At 45.3% G+C, this 25,349-nt stretch overlaps 1 protein-coding gene across 3 annotated transcripts in view; it reads left to right on the top strand.

The window, feature by feature from the left end:
• The first annotated feature begins 9,357 nt into the window (after positions 1-9,357).
• The window catches only part of ZNF592 (zinc finger protein 592), a 44,277-nt gene continuing 28,285 nt past the window's right edge, over positions 9,358-25,349 (top strand). Inside the window, exons 1-2 of one of the 3 annotated variants that reach the window (XM_083586244.1) lie at positions 9,358-9,677; positions 21,862-24,245. In XM_083586244.1, coding sequence (XP_083442370.1) covers positions 21,870-24,245 — 2,376 coding nt within the window. In that variant the 5' untranslated portion in view covers positions 9,358-9,677; positions 21,862-21,869. The other 2 variants (XM_083586245.1, XM_083586243.1) reach the window with 2 other exon arrangements.

Below are 25,349 nucleotides of genomic sequence, written 5' to 3'. Positions count from 1 at the left end.
TATAGGGACAGCACTAGGTATTATAGGGGTAAAGGTAAAGGTACCCCCGACCGTCAGGTCCGGTCGCGGATGACTCTGGGGTTGCATGTTCATCTCGTTCTATAGGCCGAGGGAGCTGGCGTTTGTCAGCAGACAGCTTCAGGGTCATGTGGCCGGCATGACTAAGCTGCTTCTGGCGAACCAGAGGAACGCACGGAAACGCCTTTTATTTCCCGCCAGAGTGGTACCTATTTATCTACTTGCACTTTGATGTGCTTTCGAACTGCTAGGTTGGCAGGAGCCGGGACCGAGCAACAGGAGCTCACCCCATCGCGGGGATTCGAACTGCCGACCTTCTGATTGGCAAGCCCTAAGCCCAGGGGTCAGCAACCTTTTTCAGCCGTGGGCTGGTCCACCGTCCCTCAAACCATGTGGTGGGCTGGACTATATTTTGGGGGAGGAAACACACGAACGAATTCCTATGCCTCACCAGAAGTGGCTTAGTCATGCTGGCCACATGACCCGGAAAAACTGTCTGCAGACAAACGTCGGCTCTCTCGACCAGTAAAGCACGATGAGCACCACAACCCCAGAGTAGTTCACAACTGGACTTAACTGTCAGGGGTCCTTTACCTCTACCTTTAAGCTGCCCAGAGTGGCTGGGGAAACCCAGCCAGATGGGCAAGGTATAAATAATAAAAATATTATTTATTATTATTATTATTATTATTATTATTATTATTATTATTATTTAAGGGATCCTAAGGGAGAGGCTTGAATTGAAGGGCAATGCTAATGGCCAGACTGAGCCTCTAAGCAATGAGTTTAGAGCCTTTCCAAGGACTGGTTTCAGCCTGAAGCATTAACCGGTGCTGACCTCAGGTGGCAGTTGTGGAAATAACAGCAGGTTTTGCAAGCTCAGTATCGCTGTGGCTACTCTGCAGTTCTCTCTTTGTCTCTGCCTCTCTCTTTAATGACTATTAAACTGGCATAATGGTGCTTTTGAAGAATTGATGCTTTTGAATTATGGAGCTGGAGGAGACTCTTGAGAGTCCCATGGACTGCAAGAAGATCAAACCTCTCCATTCTGAAGGAAATCAGCCCTGAGTGCTCACTGGAAGGACAGATCCTGAAGCTGAGGCTCCAATACTTTGGCCACCTCATGAGAAGAGAAGACTCCCTGGAAAAGACCCTGATGTTGGGAAAGATGGAGGGCACAAGGAGAAGGGGACGACAGAGGATGAGATGGTGGGACAGTGTTCTCGAAGCTACCAGCATGAGTTTGACCAAACTTGGGGAGGCAGTGGAAGACAGGAGTGCCTGGCGTGCTCTGGTCCATGGGGTCACGAAGAGGCGGACACGACTAAACGACTAAACAACAACAACAATGGTGCTTTACCTGTATAGCACAGGTAGGGTCACTGTTGAGGAAAAGCTAAATGCAGCCGGTCTCTCAGCAGAACTGATGTTGTAGCCCTGCTTCCCTTCCCTCCTTCTGCTCTGCAGCCCAAATATATGGCTGCTGTTAGAGGTCTGTGGCTCCTTCCACAGGTGGTGGCAGCCCTTTTTACAGAATGTAATTTAAGAACATTGGTAGCGGCCTTAAAGCAGCTCAAACTATTGGTTTGCTGAGCCCAGTCTTGGATACTCCGACTGGTAGCAGCTCTCTAGGGTGCCAAAAGGGTCTTCCACACAGGACTGGCCCTATATATTTTGGCACCTGGGGAAAACCACAAAATGACATTCCCTTCTGCATCAGGAAAGAAGTGGTGGGGGTAATGCACTGTGCTAGAGGCTGCATGATTTTCCATTGTATTCTGATTGCTTCTCTTGTTTCTTTTATATTGTATTTTATTACATTACAATTTGAAGTCCATAGAATAAAATGTAAAATGCAACAATAAAATACAATATAAGAAATACAAGAAGCAATCAGTACACAATGGAAAATCAATATGAATATGGGATTGTCTTCACCTGCTGTTCACGGCTGTTGCTCCCCATGTTCTTCACAGACACACTGCAGACCACCTAAATTAAGCTTGCAAACCCCCTATAGAAGGTGCTGCACAGATTTAAGTTTGCACCTGAAGGTAAAGGTAAAGGTACCCCTGCCTGTACGGGCCAGTTGTGTCCAACTCTAGGGTTGTGCGCCCATCTCACTTAAGAGGCCAGGGGCCAGAACTGTCCGGAGACACTTCCGGTTCACGTGGCCAGCGTGACGAAGCTGCTCTGGCGAGCCAGCACCAGCGCAGCACACGGAAACGTCGTTTACCTTCCCGCTATAAAGTGGTACCTATTTATCTATTTGCACTTAAGGGTGCTTTTGAACTGCTAGGTGGGCAGGAGCTGGGACCGAAAGACGGGAGCTCACTCCGCCGCGGGGATTCGAACCACCGACCATGCGATCGGCAAGCCCTAGGTGCTGAGGTTTTACCCACAGCGCCACCCGCATCCCTGAAGCATGAACATGAAACACAAGCAGGAATGGCTGATGTATAACTCAGACTTGAGCTTTCCAGCTCAACAGTAATAGCCCCACAGAAGATTACGTATTTGAGTTTCTGACCCATCTTCCCACTTCATCTTGCTGTCTGTGCAAGCGGAATGGAGAAAGGACAGGTGATTCAGAAAACTTTATCCACTGTGCAAGCACTTGCTATATCTACACTTTCTGACGCTCGTTAATGTCCATTACATCTTTTCCAAAACTACTTGACAAGTTAGGGAGATGCTTGAAATGAGAGGCTTCGGTAGCAAAGATGCCAAGCCTCCTCTTCGAGGCCTGAGGTTCTTGGAGATAAAAGAAGTCATTAACAAGGCACAAACAAAGGACATCATCAGTGTGTCAATGCGCCCCTGGTCTGAAATGAATGAAATAACCTTTTACATAATCCCATTAGCATTTTCAGTGAAAATGATGGCATTTGAGCAGATAGTTAAAAGAATGTTTTTTCCTTCTGCTTCAGAAAGGCCAAAAGTATTTATCTGATTTAATATTTTAGGATTGATATTAAACAATAGAGAAAAGCATGTGGCATGCTGTGAGTCAGCTGCAGACTACCCAGCTTTTGCAAGGTGCTCCAGCTGTAGGAGTTATAGCAGGCAACTTCCCGGCGGGAGAGAAAACAGTTCATGTCGCTGGAGAACCATCTGCTGCTTCATTTGGTTCCGCCAAAATGGAACTGCATGGAGGGTTCTAAAAATGCCCTTCTGTTCACAATATTGATTACATTTGTATACTGCATATATAACTTAAGTTCTCTCAATTGCATTTTTATGAATTAATTATTATTAAGAAATAAGGTTAACCCTTTTATGTCTGCAAGTGTAAGTTAGTATATTACAGCACTTACTACTTCGCCTTTTCAGGAAAAAACAGAACCTTTTTGAGCCAAGGTGCAAGGGAATATACACATGCAAAATGGTTGTGGGATATTGTTTAAAGAGTCAACTGGGATGTTACAAGTGTGACCTAATCTGGATTTTTTTGTCTGTGAAATGTTGGAGGGTATGCAATCATCTTCATATGATTCTATGATTATTGAATGAAACCTAGTTGTATACCAGTGAGCAGTTGTATATCTGCTCTGCAACATCTCTGCTTGGACTGATTGACATAACAAAGTCTTGCTTGGCCCAGCACAACTGCAGCCCTATATAAGGAAAGGGAAAAGAAAACAAAACCCAAATGTACTGGTGGTCTGATTGTCAGTTGTTTCAACTCCCAATTTCTTGTCTGTTCCTTCCCTGCTGCTTCCTTTGGACTGCGTTGTCCGGACTTTGGTTTCTTGCTGGACCTTGGGTTTAGATTATTGATTTCATCTTCTTATGAAACTTTTGGGGAACTGCCTGTTCTGTTAAATCTGACCCTTGGCTGCCTCCGCTCAGTCCCTGAACTGTCCCAGTTTATCTGAAACATCTTTTCTTCAGACACAGATCCTATAAAGAAGAATGGCATTGCCCAACAGTAAAAGGTATATTTAAAAATCACTTATCACAACTGATAACAACATGAATTTACTGGAACCTGTTGAAATTTGAACTGACAACTGGATTTTTCATGGAGACCTGCAGATCAAAATGTGGAAACAAAACCGAAAGCCAGAAGTGCTTTAGTGGGCTTCACATATGAGTAAGAATTCCAAACTCCATGAACTTTGAGCACATAAAGCTGCCACTGCTTATATAATCTCCCTTCTAGATACTAACACTAAACAGATAATAATACTAATAGGGATGCTCACCTGGCACCTTCATTATACACCTTTACGTTCCAGGTGAAAACGTTCCTCAACCAGGCCTTGGGCTGAGTAACATCCTTTTAAATGTGTTTATGGGATGGGGTGGGAAGAGGGGTTTGTGGTTTGGTTTGGTTTGGTCCTTGTTCTTGTTTTTATTATGTATTGTGTATTTTTATATAGTATTTTTATGCTGTGAACAGCCCTGAGATCTTAGATGAAGAGTGGTATACAAATTTAATAAAACAACACCACAGTCTGAACTATTCAAACATGGGATTAGAAATATCAGGGTAGATTTTGGAGAGGGGTACCATGTGGACTTTAAAATATAATGAAACTTGTCAACCATTGGGAAGTCACATTGTGTTCTAGCTGCAGCTTCTGAACTGTTTTCAAGGGACATCGCAGAAGTCGAATCTTGAAGTAACCAGAGGCTGAATCAAGTTATCCCTGTCCAGACGGGGTTATAACTGAGCTGGTACTCAGCACCACCAAGGGCACCCTTGTCTCAGGGTTGGCAGTTCAAACATGGGCACAGCCAGGATTTATGTTGGGGTGGGGGCAGGCTTCATGTTGTGGGGAGAAGAACCTCAGTTAATTAAGTATTTTTATTGATTTACTTGATTTTGGGGAGCAGCTGTCCCCCTGTCTACACGCATGAGTGTAGGTGCTCCCATTGGTGCTTAAAGGCCGAAATAATGTAGTGCCTTCTTCCCTACAGACCCCCTTGGGTGTTAAGATCCTCTTGGTCAGGGCTAGGCAACCTAAGGCCCGGGGGCTGGATGCGGCCCAATTGCCTTCTCAATCCAGCCCGCGGACGGTCCAGGAATCAGCGTGTTTTTACATGAGTAGAATGTGTCCTTTTATTTAAAATAATAATAAATCATAATAAATTTTATTTATACCCCGCCCTCCCCAGCCAAGACCGGGCTCAGGGCAGCTAACACCAAATATAAAAACAATTAATTAGAATACAGCTTAAAAAACAAAATTAAAATACAACATTAAAACATTAAGATGCAGCCTCATTTCAGTGGAACTCAATCAAAAACTTTTTGGGGGATGAAAACGTCAAGTCTTCACCAAGGCTAGCTACCCAGACTGGTCCTACGTGGGCCAGAAAAAAAGCCAAGGAAGTCCCCAAATAGGAGTTCCATCTCAGAAGGAGAAAGGAAAAAGGAAGAGGGGGAGGGGATCAAGTTGATTCCAAGCCAAAGGCCAGGCAGAACAACTCTGCCTTACTGGCCCTGCGGAAAGAAATCAGATCCTGCAGGGCCCTGGTCTCATGAGACAGATGCATCTCTGGGTTATTTGTGGGGCCTGCCTGGTGTTTTTACATGAGTAGAATGTGTGCTTTTATTTAAAATGAATCTCTGGGTTATTTGTGGGGCACAGGAATTCATTCATATTTCCCCCCCCCCAAATATAGTCCAGCCCCCCACATGGTCTCAGGGACTGTGGACCGACCCAGGGCTGAAAAAGGTTGCTGACCCTTGCTCTTGATACTTCTCTTGCCCTCAGAAGTTCAGGAGGTGGCATCTCAGAAGAAGGCATTCTCTGTGGCAGACTCTAAATTGTGAAATTCCCTCTCTGTAAAGGTACTTCTGGCACCATCCTTATGTAGTTTCTTTCATCTGCTGAAGACACAGCTCTTTACCCTGGTCTTTGACATCACACACACGGGCCCTTATTCTTGGGACAGTTTTTGATATTATATTATTGATATTATATTTGATATTATATTATCCAAGAGAAACCTCTACAAACCTGCTCCTTCAGTGGGAGTGTGACCCCATGTAGAGCAGGTTGCACACCACTCAGCCAGGCAAAAGCATCACCCGCTAACAGCATCTCAGCCTTGTCTGGATTAAGCACCAGTTTATTGGCCCTCATCCAGCCCATTATTGTATCCAAGCCTGCCAAATAAATCTCCCACTAGCGATCACAACAACATCTCATTGCCCTTGTAGAAAATATTGCAGTTTGAATGCGGTGGAAATGCAACGTTCCTCCTGTGAACGTACCCCACTGCTGATCGTACCCCATTGTCTACATATAAGCATCATTGTTGGTGGGGACCCCATGAGAGAAGCTGCATAACTTTGGGGGCAGAGGCAATTTCAGTGGTGTAACCTTTTTTTGTGAAATGAGCTCTCTGGGGAGGTTTGCCTGGCAACTACCCTATTATCTTTGTGGGGCTGCCCAAAACTCTTTCCTTTTCCCAGGCCTTTCATTATGCTTCTTATGCCATTTTCTTTTTTAAAATCTATTTATTTATTTATTTGGTGGAACAATTTAAAACAAAAATTCATCAGCAATAAAAAAAAAATCTCACTGGAGCCCCTCACATGTTGAAATAGCAAGGCCATGGGATCCAGTTGCAAAGTCAACCTCTTGCCACACACATAATGATCCTTCACACAGCAGTGCGTGGGGCAGCCAGTACACTCTATGGCAGCAGAGGGTATCCCTAGAGTTTTTGTTATGGAAAAATCAGGGGTTGGCTTTTGCTGCCCAACACCCCAAGGGACTCATTCTGGCAATTCCTGCAGCAAGCTGGTGCCAAAGGCATTGATCTGCTTTCCTTGGGGCCACATCAGCAAGTCATCTGGGCAGCCTAGGACCTCCACAAACACTGCCCAGGTTTGCACCGCGGGGGCGGGGGGGGAGGTCATTTTGGTGCTGGCAAAAAGCAACCCACCCACCCCCACCTCACAGGGGTGTTATGAGGATCAAAAAGCGGACCTGAACAGCTTGGAGGAAGAAGAGACGTATGAAGTCATGGGGAGGTCACTTTGGAGCTGGCAAAAAAACAAAACCCTACCTTGCAGGGGTGTTATGAGGATCAAAAAGCAGGACCTGAACAGCGTGGAGGAAGGAAGCAAATAAATAGCATGAGGGAAATAATGAAGTGAAGAAACAACAATGAAATAAATTATGTCTACCACCCTGAACCCCTTGGAAAAAGAACATAAATAAACTTGTTCCTATAACATTTGAAAGCCACCCTGGGGAAGGCTGGTTTGTTCCCTCCTTTTAAGGTGGGTGAGAAATGCTATTATGAGCAGTCATTCATTGCTTTCGGTGCCTTTCAGGGTTTATTACTGCAAATAACAAGAAAGGGCTGAAATGGTGAGGCTGCTGAAGGTGTAAAGAGGCGGAGGGAACATTTTTTCATATGTGGTGGTAAAAGAGTAAGAGTACTGGGAAATGATCTATAATGAATTGGAAAAAAAATGTTTAAAATTACTTTCCCAAAAAACTCAGTCCTTTCTGGGGATAATTCAGACTGAAATTCCCCTGGTGTCAGAAAAGGTTATTTATGTAGGCAACAACTGCGGCCCGTGTCTTGTTAGCCCTGTTATGAGAAAAAAATTGCTCCTTTTCCCTTATGGGAACCTACATTCCTTTTGTAGGTTCTCTATCGGTAGGAGAAAATAACAGAGACCAACCAGAGAATATTGAGAAGCAAAGCAGCTAGTAAGCCTGATCTTTATTAAAGCTGTTGCAACAGGGTGCTCCCCCCCCCACAGGAGGGGGGGAGGGACCTAGGACAAAGGTGTGCAAGCCCTTATATAGACATTTTAAATTGCCCACCCTGGAGTCCAAGACCAGCCCCAGATACATCATACATACATCACAGGCGGGGCGGACTACAACAGAAATCTGAGTAAGTTGTTTTTTCCTCCTGTCTGCTAGGTTACTTGATTGGATTACCTGGGCATCCTGACCACTCTTTTGTTATGATAATTACTCAACTCCTGAATCCAGGTCACAGGTTCACCCTATTCATCTCTTAAATGTGCCCCTGAGACAGGATTTGTGAGCAAAGAGACAATGGGGAGGCTCCCCATTTCCTTTGACCTTGCAGAGAAATATCTGAGGTCAATTTGGAAGAGAGAAAATGGTTTCAGGACTTTTCTGTGGGTTTCAGACATGTGGTTTACATATTTGTATGTGTTTGCTTGGTACATTTACAAACATCTATTTTATATATATATATAAGACCTTAAAATTCTTATAACAGCCCCAAAATGGAAAATGAGCAAGGTCCCAACCAAAGAAGAATGGCAACTTAGGTTAACATAATATGCACAACTTCCAGACTTGACCTATAGACTAATGGAAGAACATACGTTTAAAGAGTGGGGAACGTTTATTGAATATATGGAAAATAATTGTGTACAACTTGTTATAAGTAATAAAACTGCTCCTTTCCCCTTATGGGGTACCCAAGAGCCCATAGAGTCCTTTTGTAGGTTCTCTATCGGTAGGAGAAAATAACAGAGACCAACCAGAGAATATTGAGAAGCAAAGCAGCTAGTCAGCCTGATCTTTATTGAACTGTTGAAACAGGGGGCTCCCCTTACACGCAGGAGAGAGGAGGAGGACCCAGAACAAAGGTGTGCCCACCCTTACATAGACATTTTAAATTGCCCGCCCTGGAGCCCAAGACCACCCCCAGAAACATCATACATACATCACAGAAAAGGCGGTCTACAAGAGAAATCTGAGAGCGTTGTTTTTACCCGGTCTGCCAGGTTACCTGTTAATGGTCACTTGACTGGATTACCTGGGGAGTCTGGCCATTCTTTTGTAATGTCACAGGCTCACCCTATTCACACCTCAAATGTGCCCTTAAGGCAGGATTTGTGAGGACAGAGACAATGGGGAGGTTTCTGCATTTCCTTCGACCTTGTAGAGAAATATTTGAGGTGACTGAAAGAGTCAAAACGGCTTTAGGACTTTTCCTATGGGTTTCAGACATGTGGTTTATATATTTATATATGTGTTTGCTTGGTACATTTATTATATATTTATTAGACCTAAAAAAATCTTATAACACAACTGAAAACGCTGGCAGCGTTAAGATAAATTCAGCAATGTAAATAAGTTTTGATGGGTGTACAGTAATAATGGAAAACCGATTGGTATAGTTTTTGTAAAATAAGCAGGGATTTATGATATGTAAAATGAACCATGGTGGAAAGAGAAGAAGGGAAGTCACTGATATCTTAAGGATGTGAAATGTAAAAGGGAAAATGTAATAAAAATGATACAAGGAAAGAAACGGCGAGGCTGCTGGCGTGAAGGCGAGCGGCTCCGAAGGAGGCTGGAGGGGGCGAGCTGGGCGGCAAAGCCGGGCCGCCAAGAGCTCAGGGGGTCGGGGCGGGCCTCCACTCCCAACCCGAGAGGCGCCGCTCCGGAGACGCATCCGCCGAAGCCCGGCCGCCGCCGCCGTCCCCTCCCTGCCCGACCCGGGCGCTCTCCTCGGCCGCGTCCCGCTCACTGCGAGGCCGCCGGGGCGAGTGGGCCCGTCCTCCGAGGCCCCGCCCCGTGCTCAGCCCCTCCCGCGCCCTCCGCCGCCATGTTGAGGCAGCCGCTGCCCGGCGCTGGGTGAGGCCTGTGCGGGCCCGGGCGGCGACGGAGCCCACCGCGGAGCTGACGGTGTCGGTAAGTGCCGGCGGGGCGAGCGGGCCGGGGCGTTCGCGGCCGGGCCTGGCGCGGGGCGCCTCCCTCGGCGCCTGGCCTAGCGCAGCCGCGGCTCCTTCGCGGGCGCAGGCCCCTCTCCTCGGAGGCTCCCCGGGACTCGGGTAGGCGCGCGGGCAGGGAGGCGAAGCGGGCGGGCGGGCAGACCGAGCCCCGTGGCAGGCGCGCCAGAGGGCGACCCCGGCTCCGCCGCCAGCCAGAAACCCCATTTCGCCCCGGCGGCGGCTCCAGGCAGGGTCCGCTCACGCCATGCTCTCCGTGGGGTTGCGGGGTTGGGGGATGCCTGCCTGCCTGCACGCCGGCCTCCCCTATGGGGCAGACCCACGGGCAGCGTGCCTCTTGCCCATCGCCATCCTCATCCGGGACCAGCCTGCGCCAGACCCGGGCAGCCTCCCTGCGCCACCCCACCGATTTGCACATCCAGACGAGACGTCTGCGCCTTGCGCACCCCCCGCCGCCTCCGCCCTCTCCCCACTTTCGCAACCCACCCCCGTTGCATTTTATTTTTTATTTTTGGGGGGATCAGAATGCTAATAGGGTGCCAGTGCACCTCTCTCTCTCCCACAGCTGAGTGCAGTCGCGTCACTTTAGGGGCAGGAAGATCGGGAAAGTGGCCCTAGAGACCTCCCGGCGTGGGAGCGGGCATTGCCCTTGGCAAAATCTCTGCCTTGCTGACCTGCCCCAGAGGTCGGGCAAGGTGTCCTCTTGTGGGGATGCCCACAGGCAGGCCAAATAGACGGGCAGGGCATCCCTCTGAATGGCTATTCAGGATGCTGTTCACAGAACCACAACGTGCCTCCCTTCCCTCCTCCCACGTACTGACATGATTTATTTGCCCCCACCCAGTTGTAGGGGTGCCCCACACTTTGCTCCCCTTAGTACGGGGGTCACTTTGTGCATTGGTTTGATGCTTGTTTTTGCTGCTGTGTAGACATTTGGACAAGAGGACACACAGCCCGTCCTGACTCCCTGATATAAAGGTAAAGGTACCCCTGCCCGTACGGGCCAGTCTTGCCAGACTCTAGGGTTGTGCGCTCATCTCACTCTATAGGCCGGGAGCCAGCGCTGTCCGCAGACACTTCCGGGTCACGTGGCCAGCGTGACAAGCTGCATCTGGCGAGCCAGCGCAGCACACGGAACGCTGTTTACCTTCCCACTGGTAAGCGGTCCCTATTTATCTACTTGCACCTGAAGGTGCTTTCGAACTGCTAGGTTGGCAGGCGCTGGGACCGAACGACGGGAGCGCACCCCGCCGCGGGGATTCGAGCCGCCGACCTTTCGATCGGCAAGTCCTAGGCGCTGAGGCTTTAACCCACAGCGCCACCCTGATATAGGCACCTGTATAACCCATGGGTTTGCAAATAAACCTTGGTCACACCTGTGCATTTTCCATAGATGCAAAAGTATAAATTGCAAAGTGGACTGAGCTCACACCGATTTGGCAAAGAGCTGCCTTCTCAGTCTTAAATTCTAGATTTAATCGGGGCACCCTTGCAGCGCTGCCCACTTTTGGGGTCTTTTACTCTTCTCAACCTTGACAGGTGCCTTATTTATCAGATGTTGGTTTTTCTCCTGCTCCTGTGCCCTAAGCTTCAAAATACCTAACCTGCTATCAACACCACCTCCTTCTGGGCATGTTTACTCGGTTTCTACCCCCAAGTTGCAACATTCATGAGCACTCCCCTGGGGAATTCATATGGTGAGTGCTGCAGAGCAGTTGGCCAGTGGAAAGCTCCTTGGGGATGCCAAGCTTCAGCTGATTCTCAGATTTCTTCAGAAAGACCAGTCAGGTCTCATAAAATATTTGCAATCTGCTACAAAACATGCTAAGAATCAAGTCTAGTAGATGATATTGGAACTTAATTTTGAGTCTAAGGTAGTTTGTTTACAATGGGTTGTATTCAACTAACTTTCACAGTAGTGCATTGAAATTAATGGAGATAAATTAGTCATGGCCATTGATTTTAGTGGGTCTACTCTGAGTAAAAGTTAGTTGCTGTTTTTTTTATCAAGAGCTGAATCATTCCACACGCAGGGCTGTTGTAAGGATATTTTGGATAGACAGATACTATCACCATATTACAGACAGGGGTTGATTATTTCTTTAGTTATTGGAGCAACTCAAGGCTACCCATGACTGAACTAATATTTAAACTGGGAACTCATGATTTTGACATTGAACCAACTCATAGCCTTACAGGGCAATCAGTGATGTGGATCAGAAAATTTTCCAGTGCTTTATTTTTCCATGGAAAACTTTCAGATTTATTTGTTCAGTACTAGCAGTGATTGGACGCCAATTACAAATACAGCATTTGGCAAGCTTGGCATTTTCAGAATGTTTACTGTTGTTGGCTAAATGAAAGTAAAATAAGCATGCTAAATTAGATCACTCTTTAGCTCCTGCAAATTGAAAAGTATGCTTTACAAATTACCCTAATTTGCGGTGGAAAATTTTCTAGAAGACCCACATCACTGAGCACAATCCTATGCATGTTCACTCTGAAGTATCATCTCCCCTCTCCCAAATATATATATATTCAATGAGGCTTATTTTTAGGTAAGTGTGTAGAGGATTGCACTCACTTGCTATTTATTTATTACACTTATATTCCACTTTCCCTCTCTGCAGTTGACCATGGGGACCTAGGCAGTCTCCCACCTAAGCACTGACCAGAAACAGGCCGACTTAGCCTTAGCAAGGTTGCTGCATCAAATGTGATCAAACCAAGTCCATCATGTGGGTCTGGAAAAATAATAACAATCCAAAGTGTCATTGCCTTGAAGTAAACCCTGCTAAAACTTATGAAATCTACTGTCGTGTGATATGTTTCGGGTCAGGCTTAAAAAAGGTTTTAACTTCTCTTGCTAGAATGACATTTTTACTTAGATATTGTGAGACAATTCAACATTTTTCTTTTTTGGGGGGGGGGGAGTAGGGTGGGGAAATCACCTTGCAATTGGATGATTATGCCAAAATAGAAGTATCAGTATGTCAGGAGCAGAAAAATGATGCTTCAGGCAATGATAACAATAATACCTGAAAATGATTGTAAACATTGGCAAGTTAATTGTCTAGGTAAAGCAGTGTTTAGGCGATGCGGGTGGCGCTGTGGGTTAAACCACAGAGCCTAGGACTTGCCGATCAGCAGGTCGGTGGTTCGAATCCCCGCGACGAGGTGAGCTCCCGTTGCTCGGTCCCTGCTTCTGCCAACCTAGCAGTTCAAAAGCACGTCAAAGTGCAAGTAGATAAATAGGCACTGCTCCAGCAGGAAGGCAAACAGTGTTTCTGTGCGCTGCTCTGGTTCACCAGAAGCAGCTTAGTCATGCTGGCCACATGACCCAGAAGCTATATGCCGGCTCCCTCGGCCAGTAAAGAGAGATGAGCGCCGCAACCCCAGAGTCTTCCACGACTGGACCTAATGGTCCCTTTACCTTTACCTAAAGCAGTGTTTATTAAATGGAGGTGTTTGGAGGCGAGTAGTTAGGACTCCACCAAGGAATGAGTATGTGTAAACAAATTTAGACATCTTATTGGTGATAGCAAGTACTCAGCAATTTCCAATAGACTGTTTTGTGACTGTGATACGAGGAGGAGGAGCTGAGCAAGAATACCCACTATGGGTTTTCGGTTGGTGTTGATGGTCCAAATAGCAAAGAGCCAGTAAGCTTAGAAATGAAGTGTGATTTTCAAAAAAAAATGAGAGGTCATGAGAGCTAAGGGGTGTTATGATTATTCACTAACAGTTTGTGTGAAGACAAGTCCTTGCCTTGAAAAAATCAACACTTAGCAATTTGACACAGGCAATAGAGGAAGGAGACAAAGGTGAAGATAATAGGAAAGAACCTTGTTTGGATTTCGTTATATGTGCTTAGGATACTAGGTTAAAGGTAAAGGGACCCCTGACCATTAGGTCCATTCGTGGCCAACTCTGGGGTTGCGCTTTATTGGCCAAGGGAGCCGGCGTACAGCTTCCGGATCATGTGGCCAGCATGACTAAGCCGCTTCTGGTGAACCAGAGCAGCGCACAGAAACGCCGTTTACCTTCCCGCCGGAGCGGTGCCTATTTATCTACTTGCACTTTGACGTGCTTTCGAACTGCTAAGTTGGCAGGAGCAGGGACCTAGAATACTAGGTTAACCTAGGATAACTTAGGATACTAGGTTACTACTTGTCAATTTAGCTTTAAAAACAGAGCAACACTTTTTACAATAAATGCTTGTCTAGTCTGTGACTTTATCATTGAGGCTGTTCGTTTCAAACTTGCACTTATAAATGTGTTTGCCACCAGCAAAATAAGAGCCTTTCCTTTGGTTGCATTTTTAGTGTCTTCAGTCTGCCCTCTGGGTGTTTTGCAGTGTTACACTTATTCTGTCCCTCTGGTTGACTTGACGTTTGGAAAATTTAGCAAACTGACTGATGACCATTGCTGGTGGAAAAGTTTTTGAATTGTTTCCGCGTCATCTTACACTTTGGCAATCTCTTTCCCTCTTTAATGAAGGCATTAAAATGCCTGCTTGTTTCTTAATAGCATTAAGATTTTTCAAATCAAGACAGTTTCAAAAGTGAATGGGCAGTTAAGTCTGTGAGTGAATTTAAATTGGACAGGTCATTTGCAGTGAATGCATAAAGTTGAACTTGTAATTTCTCTTTGTGTTGGGCCTTGTCTCATCTTGATGGGACTATAACTCATAATATTTATGATGATGATGATATTAGTGTGCAGTCCTTATTTCCATTCAGCTTTTTAGTAACCTCCTAAGGTTCTTGCCATTTCCATTTGGTTGATGGGGCAATAAAACTGCACATTTTTGGAAAGGGTTAGGAGCACATATGTGAACCCAGTTGGAAAAGGGCTGTAGCTCAGTGGTGGAGTGGATGTTTTGCATGCAAATGGTGTTGGGTTCTAGTCTCAGCCATCTCATGTCAGTGCTTGGAAAGTCTCCTTTTTGAAATCTTGAGACCTGCTGCCAGCCTGTTTAAACAATAGTGAGCTAGATGAACGAAGAGTCATCTAGCGTATACCCCTAAAACAAGGTATAATACAATATGTGGCATAAGCTAAGGAATGGCAAAACACAGCCCTCAGGTATATGATTTAAATAAGGAATGAGGAGCCTGTAATCTTTCAGATATTGCTGGACTACAACTCCCATCATCCATGCCAGTGGCCATGCTGGCTAGAGCTGATGGAAGTTGGAGCCCAGCAACAACTGGAGGGCCTCAGGCTCCCCATCTCTGATCTAAATAGACACACAAGGAAAAGGAAGGAATAAGTGGGTAAAGAATATCGACCCAGGATGTGTAGCAAATCCTAGAAGGCTTACATTACCATCCCTTGGACATTTATTATGAATTGTAGGACTGCATGGAATGTTCTTCTTTGCATATTTTGCATCTGCAAGGAGGATACCAGATTATGATTGATGGATGCACACTTCTTCTTGGCTCTCATTGATGTGGTTTCCAAACTGAAGCTAGAGAGGGCAGTTCATAGAATATCTGAGAGATGACCAATGAGCCTCTTAAGACCCTGGTATTTAATGAAGGCAGTGAATATTTTCACTCCTGTATTTGGCATCACCATTTTAAGTGTGCATCATGCTATATTTGCATATTTTAAATTTTGCAGAGTGTAATGGAAGTCTCAATAGAGCACTACGAGTAAAGGAGGGTGCTAGGATAACATAGGAGACTGAGCCAGACCACTGGTCAGTCGGGGCCAATATTGTTTAAAAATTCTGGTTAGCCATGGCTTTTCAGGGTCTTAGGATGAGACTTCCATATCACCTGTTACCAAATCCTTTTAAGAGGAGATATAGGGGAATTGAATTTTTGTTCTTCTGCTGAACTACTCCCACTTTTTCAGCTTTTCCAGCTGTTTCATGAGGATTTGGACTGTCTATGATGGCCTTGTGATGTCTGAAATGTCTTGTTACATAGTCTGATGCATTAGGAGCTCAAGTGTTTCTATTTGTATTGGATGCTACAATTCTCAGACTTCAGCAGAGAGAAAGACTACCATCCACAGACAAGTTGCAGCTTGAGTAATCTATCCAGAAGTGTTATCTTATTGCCACAATATGAATTTTGTATCATGGACACTTTAAGAAAGTTCTATACATCGTAGTTTTCCAAAGAGGTCATACACTAATACTAGAGAATATATAGAAATGGGCACCTAAAATGATGATCATCCCTGTGAAGAAAAGCTTAATTTCAGTTCAGAGAAAAGGTTAGTAAGGAATGGCAGGGCAGGATACTATTACAAATATTGTATACTAGCCATGATGGCTCTGCTCTGCTTCCACACTTAGATGCGCTTGATTAAAAGGTAAAGGACCCCTGGACAGTGAAGTCTAGTCAAAGGTGACCATGGGTATGCGGCACTCATCTTGATTCAGGCCAAGGGAGCCGGCGTTTGTCCACAGACAGCTTTCCGGGTCATGTGGCCAGCATGACTAAATTGCTTATGGCGCAACGGAACTGGGACGTCAGCCAGAGCTCATGGAAACACTGTTTACCTCCTCACTGCAGCGGTACCTATTTATCTACTTGCACTGGCATGCTTTCGAACTGCTAGGTTGGCAGGAGCTGGGACTGAGCAATTGGATTACCATTTGCTGGAAACTGCAGAAGGGGAGAGTGCTCAAGCTTGGGTCCTGCTTGCGGGTTTCTCACGGGCCTCTGGTTGGCCACTGCGAGAACAGGATACTGACCTAGATCCAGCAGGGCTTCTTAAGTTTTTTCCATCATTAGAGTGCATAGAGAGAAATGGCTTCTCCCCAAACACATCTGGCATTGTTTGGCAGCAGATTCAAGACAAATTAAGAAGTATCAGAATACAGTGGAACCTCAGGTTGTGAACGTGATCCGTGCGGGAGGCATGTTCCCAACCCGCAGTGCTGCATCTGCGCACACGCGTGACGCGATTCAGCGCTTATGCACAAAGTGTGATTTAGTGCATCTGTGCGAGCACCAAAACCCGGAAGTAACCCATTCCGGTACTTCTAAGTTTGGCGCATCCGTAACCCGAAAATGCGCAACCCACAGCGTTTGCAACCCGAGGTATGACTGTATAGACTTAGAGATTATTCTGATGCTACTGGCAGTTATTCAGGGGTGGACTTTGGTAATCTTTTGTAACACAACACTGTATGCGAGGCCAAAATTTGGTGTCCCCAAACGGATCTTCTCAATTACGGATCTTCTCATTTTTGTACCCCCTCGGGTCAGCGTTCTGGGTGGGGGAACCACCTGCACCACCCTAAACCTGGTGCTGAAACTAGGAAAAACTTATTGATAAGTGACTGGATGGGAGGCTGTAGTGTGATCCTGTCTCAGGTGAGGCTGCATTTAAGATGCCCTTGTTTGTTATTTAATTTGTAAATAAATAGTACTTATCGCAGGATGACCAGATGAAATTCTTCATCAGAAGATAATGGCCAGCAGAGTAAGAGAGCATTAAAGAAACATTAGACAAAATCATGTTGGCTAACTTATTATTAGCCTTGACACAGTGGACTACAGTATCCATATTCAAAGTCAATATACGTCTCAGATACTGGGGGTGAATAACAATGGATGGCTGTAACTATTGTACTCTTTGCTTTTGAGCTCCCAAATGACAACTAGTTGACTATTGTTGAAAATGGAACACTGAATTGAGCTTTAGTTGTAACAAGTGCAGTTTTTAAGTATAACAAATGTTTTAGAAGTGAAATTAAAACTGTACATAGCTTTATAGTCCTGGTTCAGATAACCCTGAAATCCATGTTTTGTAGACTTTGGAACAAGCTCGGCTTACACTCTCATGCGTAACTTTACAGTCTGTTTATTTTTTGTACAGCCTTTCCCAACTTGATGTCTTCTATATGTTTTGTACTCCCGTTCCCATCAGCACTAGCCAGCCTGACAATGTCCAGTGGTCAGTGATAGTGGAAGTTGTAGTCCAAAGCATCTAGAGAACATCAAGTTGGGAAAGGCTGGCTTAGCAGAAACCATTATTTTCTGTGATGTCTGAGTTGGGCTTCCTGTCTAAAGCACTGGAAACCATGAATTGTCTGAACTGCCCAGTCTTTCTTACCCTTAGTTCATAGACTGTCACTCACCGACACCTGGGATGATCTTCTTGCTTCTTAATCTCTGCAGTCTTTGGTCTACACAGGAAAATCTGTTTTCCCATCACAAGGGATCTTTTCAGACCCTTTCAAATACATACCTGCATCCATCCCAGTCCTGTGAAGAATCATTAATTTTCGGTAGAGTACAGTACAGTGTGGCTTAGGGTATTTTTCACACTTGAAGGCTTCCAACAGCAAAGTTAAAAAAAAAAAGTAAACTTGCATATAAACCATTAACCTTTCTTTATGAATCATCTGTGGTAGGCAAGATTCCCTAATGTAGAGTTTTTCAAACTTAGGTTCACAGACCACTTGTAGCTTGTATGTTTCAGTGAGGTGGTCTACAGAAGAATTGCAGAACAGTAAAGTACATCTATATTTGGCCCCATACTTGTTTTTTCCCCTTTCTGACAGTGCAGATGAAGGCTGATTTCACCAGGTTTGGCTGTATCTAACAGCTGGCAAGACTCTTGCTTAAGGCCTGTGGTTTTCATTGAATTGTAGAGTTTGAAGTCCAATATATGAGGTGGTGCAGGGGTGGTGCCTGGCTAATTTTGAACCCTGCGCTGCATCCTGGCCTAGCGCTCATGATTTTCTTAAAATATATTTATTGAAATTTTCAAAAAATAAAGAAAAAAAAATAGAAAAATAAAAATAGAAAAAAAACACACACATATAATTACATTCCTTTCTTTCAATAACATATTTCCTTGACTTCCCCACACCTCCCCTTCTTGTATTCCAATTCAATTTTTAGTTCAGCAAGTTCTTATCCCCAAATTTTACCTTATTATATTTAAATCCTTTTGATTAACCAATTTTAACATAAACCTCATTCTTTATGCATCAGTACTTATTCTTAATATCTTTTTCTAAGATCGACCCCAATTCCCTTTCACGAGTTCCCCATTTTAATATAAGTAACAAAACAAAAATATATCAAAACAAAGTATAATTGTACAGCCTTTGGATGCCCAAAACCCCACTCCCCACCTTTCCCGGTTTCAAGCTCCAACAGATGTCCATCAGTCTATCTGGTGTCAGCCTGGTGACCTCACATCCGAGGCTCTTAAGTCTCTCTCATTTCCTCTCTGCCGGTTTTTTTGGTAGTCCTTTATATTAAACACCAAATCTCGGAGAAGCTCTGTCCCAATAAGGTCCATGTTTCTTCCAGCCAGACCTCCATATTTAAAATTGTAGTCCAAATCTTGTTTCTTACTTCTTTTAAGTCCAAATGTCCCAGTAACTCCAGCTTCCACTCTAGTCAGGTTTGTAATCCATAAGTCTTCAGATCTCCACATGATTTTCATAACAAGGCACTTTTTTAAATACTAGTTCTGCCTGAACGTGGATCATCCTGGGCCCTGTTCTTGCTAGTTCATCCATTTTTACAGTGAAGCAGCATGATCTTGGACCAGTCAGTCTCTCTCAGCCTAACCTATCAGAAATGGTGGTTCTGAAGATAAAACAGGATGGTCCTTACATACGCTACTCTAAGCTCCTTGGGGAAAGGGCAGTATATAGATGAAATGTGTTTCTGTCTTTGCCAGTTGGGTTTTCTGCCATATTAAAATGAAAACGTTACTTGAAGATGACGCTTCTCATACTGTAGCAGCTGACACACTCCTTGAAGCATTTGAACTGATGTCAGGAGAAGGGTGTCCAGCAGTCTTTGCCAACCTGGTGCCCTCCAGATGTTTTGAGTTGTATAGGAAGATGCCTTATATCAAGTCAGATAATTGGTCCATCTAGCTCAGTATTGGCTACACTGATTGGCAGCAGCTCTCCAGGATTTTAGGCAGAGTTCTCTCTCAGCTATACCTGGAGCTCCCAAACGCCCTGGAACTCGGCTCCCGAACGCCGCAAACCCAGAAGTGATTGTTCCGGTTCTTTTGGAACCCGAACGTCTGATGGGGCTTCCGCAGCTTCTGATTGGCTGCAGGAGCTGCAATTTGGTTTTGGAACATTTTGGAAGTCGAACAGACTTCCAGAACGGATTCTGTTTGACTTCCAAGGCACGACTGTACTAGGGATCAAACTTGGGCCCTTCTGCATGCAAAGCAGGGGAGCTACAGTCCTTCCCGTATCAGCTGGGCAGCCAATAGGCAATGTAGACTTAGCCCCTGTTCTGGTTGGGGCTGGTGGGAATTGGAGCCCAAAACATCTGTAGGGCACCAGTTTGGCAAAGGCTGGAGTTTAGGATACCGTACCTAGGCGCTCTTGTGCTATATTAAATGGCGTGAGTTTTAAGATCCAGCTTCTGTAATTGTGTTTGGCTTCTGCAGCAGGAGAATGGGAGAGTTTCCCCTTTAACTTTCTGTGTTGTCACACTTGACAGCTCTGGAGGGCACATTGCAGAAAGTGGACTTTGCTCTTTGTATGACCTTTGTGCAGTCTGGAGCAAAATAATTATTCCCTTATATCATCACCCTGTGTGTGCAACCCAGAAAGGCATGAGGTAAAGAGGAGCCATCGCTGTGAACCTTTCTATCAGCCAGGAAGGGATTGCTCTAATGCGTATTTTGGCACTGTTTCCCCTGGTGGCTGTAGACCAACTGCAAATAATCAGTTTATGCCACACTTTAGTCCCTTTCCCTCCTTGGCTGGGCTTGCTGCAAGAAAGGTACCAACCGTAACAACAAAAAAAGCAAGGCAGCACCTGGTAAACGACACAAGAAGAATGATCAGAACCTCAGGGTGCCAGCAATACAATTGTTTATTATATAGAGGGAACCTGCAACAAAGTGTTGCAGTGTATCCTCAGCCCTTAACAGAAATTCTCCTGTTCAGAGCTCTAGCCAGCCTGAAAAGATGCCTTGCAGTGCTGTTCAGGGCTTGTAGTATGTGGGGGAGCTTTTCTTTCCCACACTCCTCAAACATTCCCTCGCCATACTATAAAAGAGCTATTAGCCCTGAATTTGAGCACTTTTTTGCTATGATGTGTGAAGATGGGGGGGGGGAGATTCTGGAGAGCAGGAAAAGGAAAAAATATATACTGTTTTTCTTTTCCCCTATACTGAAACCTCCCTGTATGGTGCAGGTATGAGATTTTTTTTAAATCTCATGGCATTTCTCCCGTCCCCTCAGGATACAGTAAGACACTTCAAAAGAGGGGTAGCTGTGTTTGCCTAAAAATAAAGCTTCAGTGGGCAGGAGCCTATTTGCATCCCTTAATGTGGGTTCTAGTCCATGAAAGCTTATGCAGCTGTATTTTCCTTTCAGCTGATGCACTCAACTTTCAGTAACTTCTGGAATCCATTGAGCGTCCTCAAGTCCTCACACAACTGGGCTTTTTGAGGCTCTTTCCCCCTTTTAATTTACAAAAATGCATTTCTGCATAGCTGGGGACGCCCCTTGACTGTGCATGAACCTTGTCTGTGGACTGTTCAACTGATAGGCACTGGACCAAGATGTTTTGCTATTAGAAAGAGTGGCATATTTCTCACACCCCTGGGTTACCATTATTTTTAGTATATAATACTGCATCACGATCTGTAGAAGGAAAATCATAGGCTTTGGGTTTTGAGTATCAGCAACAACAGGTAAATCCCCTTCTGAAAATTTGCAGGGTTCCCTGCCCCTTTCTTGCTGCAGCTGTGTGCAATGGGGAGGAAGTTAGAAAAGGCAAAGCATGCCTCAAGGAGACTGCTTGTGGTCTGTTCGTTATAAATGTAACACCTTTTATTCCCATTCTAGAAAGTGTGGGTGTGTCGTCTTCTGAAAAATCAACTGAATCCCTAGAGAAGCCTTCTCTAACACAGGGCCCTTCAGGATGTTTTAGGCTACAACTCCTATCATCCCCAGCCAGCATGGGCAATGGATGTTGCAAATAGTAGTCCAAAGCATCCAGAGAGAGAGAGCCAGGTTGAAGAAGTTTTTCATAGAGTATAGGAACTACTAATAGAGCAGTAGGCATGTTTCTCTACTGTTTCTAGAACCGAAATCTTAGCATTTCTAGAAAGAGAGATAAATTCAAAAAAATGCACACCGAGAATGCTTTTGACAATGTTTTGCTTTTTTGTAGTTTTCATCATGGGGGACATGAAAACTCCAGACTTCGATGACTTGCTGGCTGCTTTTGACATTCCTGACCCAACCAGCCTTGATGCCAAGGAAGCCATTCAGACAGCTGGTGAGGAGAACGAAAACCATCTCAAGCAGTCTGGGATTTGTATAGATGAAAGTGCATCCTTGTCCCATGCAGCGCCAGCTTCTGACATTCCAGTTGTGAGTGTCATTGTGAAGAACACGTGCCGACAAGAGTCATTTGAAGCAGAAAAGGAAGGCAACCACCTAGGACCAGGCCTGCTGCACAATGGATTCCGGGGGTCTGAACTTCCCCTGGAGACTCACAATTATGGGAAATTTGATTCCACTTTCATCAATGGTGATGGCTTGAGGAACTATCCTGAAAAGTTGGAACAGACAAAGTCGGAGCCCTTACCAACCTTCAGTCAGTTCAGCCCCATCTCCAGCCCTGAGCCGGAGGATGCACTCAAAGAGAACAGTATTGTAGATAAACCCAAACATGTCCAAACTCCCTATTTTCCACCGCATCCAATGTATATTCCAACTGGGTCATCTGTGTTAGATCTGCTTAGTAGGACCTTGCCAGAACCAGAGTTTAGTAGGTTTATGTCAACTGGGCCATCGCTGCTAGATCTGCTTAGTAAGAAGATAGCAGAACCCGAGTTAAGTATGTTTGATCAATACTGTAAAAGAGATCCAAAGATAGATATGCATGAACTGCAAGAAAGCAGGGTGGATGCTAGCAAGAGGGAACGCGACAAGAGCCCTGAGAAACGGGAAGGCCCTGTCAAAGACCTTGTGGACACCAATAACTTCCTCAGCGAAGGGTTGCAGCTTGGCAATTTCCATAGCAATAACTTGGGTGAAAGTAAAGGATCTGTGCCTGAAATGAACTACTCCTCTTCGTCAGTTCCACCTCGCCAGCGTATCAAACCTGCCCACTCCAAGCTCTCATCCTGCGTCGCTGCACTTGTAGCCCTTCAGGCCAAAAAGGTTGCAGGCATCTCAAAGGAGGACCAGGGAAACTTGACGAAGGAGTCTTCTGGGCCCTTTAAAGATGGCATCAAGGGAAGCCCCAAGATGCCAAAGTCACCAAAGAGTCCCAGAAGCCCCCTTGAGATGGTGAGAAAAGTCAGCAAGCAGCCCGAGTCTCCCCGGAGTGTGTGCAGTGACAGCAGTAGCAAAGGCTCTCCTTCGGTGGCAACTGGTTCACCCCCAGCAATTCCCAAAGTCAGGATCAAGACTATTAAAACCTCCTCTGGTGAAATTAAAAGAATGGTAACAAGGATCCTGCCGGAAGTCGATGACTTGGGCAAATCTCCTCAAGAATCGCCCGTGGAGAGTTCAGCAACTGAAGAGTTTGTGAAATCCTTCCCTTCACCAGAACCAAATGCATCCATGGACACTGAGTCATGCAAGGGCTTTGCTAAAGCCACTGCTCAAGAGGCAAACCTAGCAAGTCCCCACGTTGACAGTATGAGTGCAGACATTCCTGTAAGCAGCACCCCTGGTGCACCCCTGCTGGCAAACAGCAGCAGCGGGACAATAAAAGTAGGTATTGTGGGACAGCCGTCAAGCAAGAAGCAGCAGCCGGGTGTGGTGGCACAGCCCTGTAACCCTGCCAGCCTCCTTCCTAAAGCCGTGCACCTGGCCAACCTCAACCTGGTTCCCCACAGCGTTGCGGCTTCTGTGGCGGCGAAATCTTCCGTGCAGCGGCGCGGCCCGTCCCAGCTCACGCAGATGTCTGTGCCGCTTGTGCACCAGGTTAAGAAAGCCGCTCCTCTTGTCGTCGAGGCATTCAACAAAGTGTTGCATGGTGCCAATCCTGTGCCAATCTATACTCCAAACCTCAGCCCTCCTTTTGACAGCAGTATTCACTTACCTGCGTCTGGGTATTGTTGCCTGGAATGTGGCGACTCGTTTGCCTTAGAAAAAAGCCTCACCCAGCATTACAGCAGGAGAAGTGTCCACATTGAAGTCATGTGCACTCAGTGTTCGGCGACGCTGCTGTTCTTCAACAAATGCAGCTTGCTCAAGCATGCGAGGGATCACAAGAGCAAAGGCTTTATCATGCAGTGTTCTCAGCTGTTCATGAAACCCATTTCCTTAGACCAAATGTTTTCACCTTCTCCAACAAGCTCTTCAACGTCTTCGACATCTCAGACATCACGGTTGCCCCCTCTTCCGCATAAGACTTGCGCTGCGCCGGGAAGCGGGACTGGGAGCTCGACAAATGCGCAGCCAGCTTTGCCCCTGTATGCGGACCCGTTGAGACTAATTCGTCACGGATTAAAGTGTTTTGAATGTAATAAGCAGGCACTGGACTATGTTGCCCTAGCAGCACATTATCAGAGAACCTCGGAAGATAATGAGGGACTGGTAAGTCACTTCCTAAATAAAGATCAGAGCTATTTTCTGTTGGGCCTAGATTAAAAACAGCCAGACACTCCAAACGTACATTAAGATAGGCACACGAGATTAGTTAACTGCATCTTTCCATGTTCTTGGGAGCTATACACTATGTGCAAATCTAAGAAAAGTGGCAGGTGACTGAAAAGAGCGTGGAGATGGTGATCTTTATGTGTGATTTCTGATGATTGAATATACAGCATAAACCATTCAGTGCCAGAAATATATTGCTTCATCCCCTCAAGTTACTGAGGGAGAGAAGAAGAGATTGATGTATTTCAAAGCTTTTATTATTATTATTGTATAGATTTATTTGTCTAGGGTTTTTTTTTTAAGTAGCTTGCTCTGCTCTATTTGTTGGCAACGTGAACAGCCCATTTCTGGCCAGTGTTCATTCAAAAATATTAACTGGACCTAGCCTTCAGTTCTCTGCCCAATGACATGTAGAGAATTATGCAGATGGAAGACTGTGGTCTAAAATAACAGGTTTGCATAGCAGCCAATGTGTTGTGTGTGTCCCTTCCTGGTCCATACACATTTCCCGTCTTCCTCCTATGTGGAAGGAGCTTTGTTTAGCCGTCCGAATTGATCAGTTGACAAACCAATTTCAAACCATAGTTCCTGAAGCAGTCCTGTTTAAACTAACCATAGTTAAAATTAACTATGTTTCTGAGTCTGGACAATATAGCGAGCTGTGATTAATCAAAGACAGAAGTGGAAGCTTTGAAATGCTGCCTCTTTGACTGAAGGGTAGAGACACTATGCAAGCCTGAGACTCGCTGCAGCTTGTTCCTGCTTGTTCATGTCACATGAAACTTTGGTTTAGTGTGACATGCAGGTATGTTCCCCGGGAAATATTTACCTTCTTTTAGACCGAGAATGCAAAAGGTTTCTTTAAACTAATGGTTTTCTGCACACTTCCCATCTTACCAATGCTGCTTCATACAAGAAAGGAATCTGAAATACGTTGCTACTTTAGTATACAAGAAGTGGATAAGCAAGAAGCAAAATAGCAGTTTTGGCACCAAAGTTTTCAGCTCAAAAGCTGTAATACTTAGACAGACTGCAATCCTT

Source organism: Podarcis filfolensis, assembly GCF_964270895.1.
Source record: "Podarcis filfolensis genome assembly, chromosome: 14".
Lineage (NCBI taxonomy): Eukaryota > Metazoa > Chordata > Lepidosauria > Squamata > Lacertidae > Podarcis > Podarcis filfolensis.
The sequence above is the reverse complement of the archived record's forward strand: the minus strand, read 5'-3'. Positions and strand labels throughout refer to the sequence as shown.